The 6000-nt window shown below is 40.6% G+C and overlaps 1 protein-coding gene across 3 annotated transcripts in view; it reads right to left on the bottom strand.

The window, feature by feature from the left end:
- Positions 1–768: 768 nt before the first annotated feature.
- rxraa (retinoid X receptor, alpha a) overlaps positions 769–6000 on the bottom strand; it is a 203524-nt gene continuing 198292 nt past the window's right edge. For all 3 annotated transcript variants that reach the window (XM_056268255.1, XM_056268257.1, XM_056268256.1), the window contains exons 8-11: positions 5671–5803; positions 3294–3385; positions 2625–2730; positions 769–2279 (exon numbers count right to left, since the gene is read on the bottom strand). In XM_056268255.1, coding sequence (XP_056124230.1) covers positions 2126–2279; positions 2625–2730; positions 3294–3385; positions 5671–5803 — 485 coding nt within the window. In that variant the 3' untranslated portion in view covers positions 769–2125. The remainder of the gene's footprint in view (positions 2280–2624; positions 2731–3293; positions 3386–5670; positions 5804–6000) is intronic.

Here is a 6000-nt window from a genome sequence, read left to right as displayed (position 1 = left end):
TTTAGAAATATACACACATTTACATATAGACAAAATATAGCTTTATGTTATAAAGCATGTATTAATTCTATCAAGGTTATCACTTCTGCATTACTCCAATTCCTACAGGAGAACGTTTTTCATCTTGATCTCGCAAACCTGCGTATGGCTTCAAGATACTGGTGATCCAAAATACTTATCCATTAAAAGGTCTGGTGAAGCCAATAAAATTCCTTTGCCACGCAAACAAGACAAGGTTAAGTAATCGTAGAGAGGCATCCTAATAAACAGCACTGACTGAAGTTGGTTGGGCTTCACTCCATCTCGAGTGATCTAAAATCATGCTATTGCTGAAGACCCTTGTAAGACTGCACTCAAACAAAAACAAACATTGATAATATCACGTAAAAGTGCCATTTTTTCCTCTGATTAAATACTTGTACAAAATTCAAGTAATGTTGCAGTGCTGCATCTCCACCACCAGGTGGAAGTCTCAGCTCTCCCATTGCCTCAGTATTCCCTACCAGTACTGCTCCACTCCTCCTGTCTATGCAAAAACCCGAATATCTCTCGACAAACTGCTGGAGACCCCAATCTTGGTCCTGGCGGTCTAACCTTGTTCACATGTGGTCTTTCATTGCCAGAATTTGAAAAACAAACTCACTATGGACAGTCTTTGGGGAAAAATGCTAAATGCATAGTTTAGCAGCAGCAGCATACAGGAAAAAAAAGAGAGAAAATGCTGAAGACGGCAAATTACAGACCCCGAAAACAAATGAAACCTTTAAAAAAAAAAAAGGCCCCGAAACCTCCATTCTCTCAAAACAACACAACATCTGAAACATGAGGTTAAGTGCTTAGAAACATCCTAATGATAACACACACTTGCAAGACTTGACTGCATGAGACGGCTGGTGCAAACGGCAGAGGATGGGCGACACAAAGGACTCGATATACCTTGATAAAAGTGACTGAAAGAGAGGTAACGGCACACGTTTTGAAAAATCATTCAAAAAAAAGAATAATACAGGATACCAATACTGAATTGGTTGTAATAAACTGTACAAGTGTCGAACAAGTTCGGAAAATCACTTGAGGTGAATTAGTATACAGACAGACGAGACTCACAGTGGGACATGTGGGCGACTTCTAGGTGGCAGGATGTCCACTATAAGTGTCCTTTGTTTACCTTATTCACGTTTCGGCATCATGAGCTCTGAGAACAGGCAGATTGGTTTTTTTAAAAGCTCATGTTTCGAGTGCATAATGAAAAAGTGTGAATGATCATAATCCAAAACTCAAAGTGGCTCATTAGACTTAGAATCTACTCACAGCGACCTCGGGCATCCCTTCCTTTCTGATCCTGAAGTTGCGTCCTTATTGTGTCTACTACCCACACCTGATTACACTGGGGGTGAGCTTGGAGAACCAACGCGGCCTGTGATTCCTCCCTTGGGTCCTTCGTTCAGAGCAACCTCACTTTTTAAATGACAGTAATTACAGGAACATTCTATCAGGAACAGCCCACTTGAGGGAAAAATGGCAATTGCAGCAGGATTGTAATCGCAAAAACTCCCACCAGGGGCTGAAAACACAATGTTTGTGTTAGAAACCCAGATCATTACCCCGCATTGCCATCATAATCATCTCCCATAAGTCTTCATGCGCCCAGAAACGGCAGCCCAGCCTCAATCCCGAATGCAAGACTGCTAAAGTCGGCCCATCCATCAGCCACATGAGGCCGATTACAGCCATGGATCCCTCCCATAGGACCCATTATATCCCAACATACACGATCCTGCGCAAGACATTCCTGCAATTACTGCATCTCCATCAAATATATTCTTTTTTTCCATTTTTTTTTCATATTTATCCATTGAAGGATAGATACACCGGTGTCCAGTATTGTCTATGGGCTTCAAGTCCATTGTCATCTTTTTTTTCTTATGCGTAATATATATATATATATTTATATCTTTATACAAAGTATAAAACAGACCCATGGACTCCATGACTGTGTATTGGAAACGCTGAGTTGAGCGGTGGTTCTGAAAGTCCGTCTGCTCTGGCAAATGGTGTCACGTGTTCCGTTTCTTCAGGGCCTTTGGGGTGGTAGACCCTTGTTACCCCCAGCGACAGGAGGGCGTTATGTCATTGTCATTTGGTGGGGCGCCTCTAGCATCTCCATGAGGAAGGTGTCGATGGGTGTGTCCCCTATGAGCTTGAAGAAGAACAGATGCTCCAAACACTTCAGTCCAATGGAACGCAGGGCAGGGAGCCGCAGCAACAGCTTAGCAAACCTGCACACAAAATCACAAATAATCAAACGTGTAAATAAAAAAACAAGACAGATATACAATTAAACTGATATATCTTTTTTTTATCTGTCCTTGATACGGCTGACAACCAGTTAACCTTTGAATTTGGACAAGACCTGAGAAGTATGAAGCTATGAAACTTTGGTGCCTTTTCTCTGCAAATTTAAATCAATCAAAAAGCTGCATCATAATACAATATTATCTTTTTATTGATAAAGGTATTATTCAAGTTTTTTACTATTTTTTATAAATATGCTACTTGTGATGTCATTCTGCATCCAGGTCTTCACTGCAGTGGTGCAGAAGGACAGGAAGTGGTTCTTGTACCTTCCAGGTTGTTCAGGGTACTTCTGTTTGCAGTAGGCTTCCAGAGAGGCATAGACCTTCTCTCTCAGCGCCTCCACCTCACCAGGGTTCGACAGGCCTTTGGAGTCTGAAATAGAAGAGGATGTATAGCAAAGTTACGTTTTGGAGTAGGAATTGAACCATCCTGCTCCAGCGCACCCTCAAAGAGAATGGTGTTCTAACGGTTTAGATTTCTTCAAAATACTGAACTGTTCTAAATAAGAAACGGGTCGGTTCTGGATTCCCAACACTAATCCTTCTTCAACTCAATCTGGTACTCTGAAAGAGGCTTCTGAGGAGCCTCTAATTGGGAAAATAAGAGCTGTCTCTTTTCCCCCTCTCTATAAAGTGAAGGGAACAGAGGAGAGGTCTGTCCTCGGAGAATGAGCAATGCGCTCAGTGAATGAGAGATGCTTTAGCGTACGTGATTGGGGGGGAGGGGTTATGTTTACTGTGGGATACAAAGGCCACTGGTAATAAAAAAAAAACATTGGACAGATATAGTGGAGATAGAGAGGAAATTGAGCAGTAAGAGAGGGAATGGGGACAGGACACATCACAGGCTGGACATTCCATAGCAATTTCAAGAACTTGAACTACAGAAACAATTTTTCGACCTGTAGTGTCAGAAAAAGGAATGTAAAGTAGCACCTGGGTTAAAAAGGACGATGGCTCGAAGGCACCCTAGCTCTGTTTTATCCATCTGCATGTCTCTCATCTTTGACACCAACTCTGTCAGCACCCTGAATATAAGAGAAAACACACAGGTTAAGACTGAAAAACAGCTGCCGAGAAATGAGACTCACACGGGCAGATATTATTCCATTACTGCTTTGGCGGGCAGCAGCTCTTAAATATAAATATCGCCTCAATAAAATGTCTAAATTGGCATGACTTCCTCTGATCCAGAGGGTGACGTCTCCTCTGTCGATCTTGGCCTTTGCGTGACCGGGTGACGGAACACACACTGGTGCGATGCAACCTCGTTCCCACTCTTAACACACTGTAATTGAATTGGCCTCCTGGAACAATGAGCGGAGGGGTGGGGAACTTCAGCCCAGTGTTTAAGTCGACCATCCACTTCATTTGTGCCATGGCTGTCACTTGCAGAGGACCTGATAAAGAAACATTATCAGCGCCGCGCATCTTAATGCGAGCGGCATTAACATCGAGATCCATTCTTCCAGAGGAGTCGAGTGTATTCTAATGGCTAAAGCAGCCTCTGGGCGGTGAGAGGCGAGTGGAGTCTTCAACCACGGTCAGGTGACACGGCTGCAGGGGATGTCAATGTTCCAATTACCATTAATACAGTCGTGATTAGTATTTCGGTTTGGTTTTCAGTCAAATTATCTTGAAGATAAATTTCCTCAAACAGAAACGTGTAGGATTGTTTTCAGTGAATATCTGTTTCAAACATAAACGTTAGATTTATTGTTTAAAAAAAGTTACTCATTAACAAATGAACGCATCACTTATAGTCTAATCCTAAACAGCAATTATATATATTTGCCTTTAGTTTTTACTTTTTACCATTGCTATTCTTTATTCATTTCTACCTAAAGCTACTTCATTATTGGGAATGCTGAACAATGCATTTCACTTGCTGTGTTTTCATCCAAAGTTGCGAAATTAACTTGGAATATCGCATAAAACATTTGCGAATTAAGCAACGTTTTTGTCCCATGTGTTCAAGAGAACAAAGTTGTTACTTCCTGGGAAATTGGCACAAAATAGTTGTAATAAAAATGAAAGATGCTGCAATCGGGGAATCCACTGTGGCTCTTTTTTCCTACATCATAAATGACTTGTGTTTCAGAGCGTGCAGGCAAAACCCAATAAACGCTTTAATGTTATCTGGCTTTCGGATTCCTGGTGTTTGGACATGCAATCATGTGAGACGCTTCTGGGAGGGAATTAAACCAAATCAATTTGATGACAGACTTCGGCTCAGGCATTTCAGAATGATCAAACCAACATTAAAGATGATGTACAATGAAACTGATCCACTGGTTAGTCCAGTTATCCAATCACATCCTCTGTTGAGGAAAAGTCACATGAGTTTTTTGTTGTGCATTGAGGAATTTATTCGGTAAATGTGTTTCCATCGTAGTTTATGCGCATGTCTTTTTATCAGATAAAAAATTATCCGTAAATTTATGCGCATCTTGGCATTCCATCTAGTGTTCTTTTTTAATGCAATATCCTAAAATTTGCATAAACATAGGTGGATGGAAACATGCTGTTGTCAACAAGCGGCGCTGCTGCGTTGTTGTACACTTGACAACTAAACTTTGTACTCCGTAACACCACGGCCATCTTCAAACCTTATCTGGGTTTAGATCTGGCCAATCAAAAAAGCTAGTATAACAGCATTGCTCAGGTTTGTGTGGGAGCAGATACAGTGTAAAGCCCATGGCGACATTGGGTGTATCCGCTATATTTTTTGATTTCATCATAAATGACACACAAATGGATTTCCTTTAACATTTTCTGTCTGAGCACTCAACCATTTCTGCATGACCTCTGTTTCCAGCACGGCTGCATATTTAATGAATATCGATGTAAATCCATAGAAAGCTCCACTGGCAGAAATGTCAAGGTTCCTCCTCTGTCCTCGTCATGAACATTTCCAGTGTGACCATCTCTTTGTGCAGTTATGCATGTATACGTTCCATATTGTTAAAGCTTCAAAATATATTACCAAAAATAAAATATTATGTTTCATTCAATTTCAAATTTTTCATATATTTCTTCATAAAAAGTATATAAAAATACACACACAAACATATATGAACATACATTTTGAAATTGAATGAAAAATGATGTTTTTTTAATATAGTATATACACACTTTACATATATTTCGTAATGAAAAATATGTTTTAAAAAACACACAAATGTGTAAAAAAAAAAAATCTAAAAACATTGTACTATATTTTTATTTATTCTTAACCCTTACCAGGTTTTGATCGGTTGGTCAAATCGTCCACAAATTTTCAGTGGACCAAAATTAGAAGTATCATTCGAACCTGTCAAATATGGCTCCTACTCCGGCACTGTGGGCGCTGTTCCGGTGCACGTGTAATCCCGTGGCCAACAGTATCCCGTCCTTCACTGTTATCGAACGATGTGAAAATGACGCAATGAGGAGCTCATTCCATCCTGAGAGAGACAGGTGAAATCATGATAAAACATTCCACACCATGAGAGTGAATTAAGCAAATATCGGAGTGACAGGGCTCCTTTAACTAGTCTGCCTAGCAACTACCCCACTCCCCTCATTTCCCCAGAGTTGAGCTTGGGAAAAACTGAGATGCTTTCATCCGTGAGACAGCAGAACTAAAGGGGTTATTTATAGA

The sequence above is a fragment of the Rhinichthys klamathensis genome, unplaced genomic scaffold (genome assembly GCF_029890125.1).
Source record: "Rhinichthys klamathensis goyatoka isolate OS25496 unplaced genomic scaffold, OSU_Roscu_1.1 h1tg000270l_1, whole genome shotgun sequence".
Lineage (NCBI taxonomy): Eukaryota > Metazoa > Chordata > Actinopteri > Cypriniformes > Leuciscidae > Rhinichthys > Rhinichthys klamathensis.
Note: the sequence above shows the minus strand (reverse complement) of the source record. Positions and strands in the feature narration are given on the sequence as shown.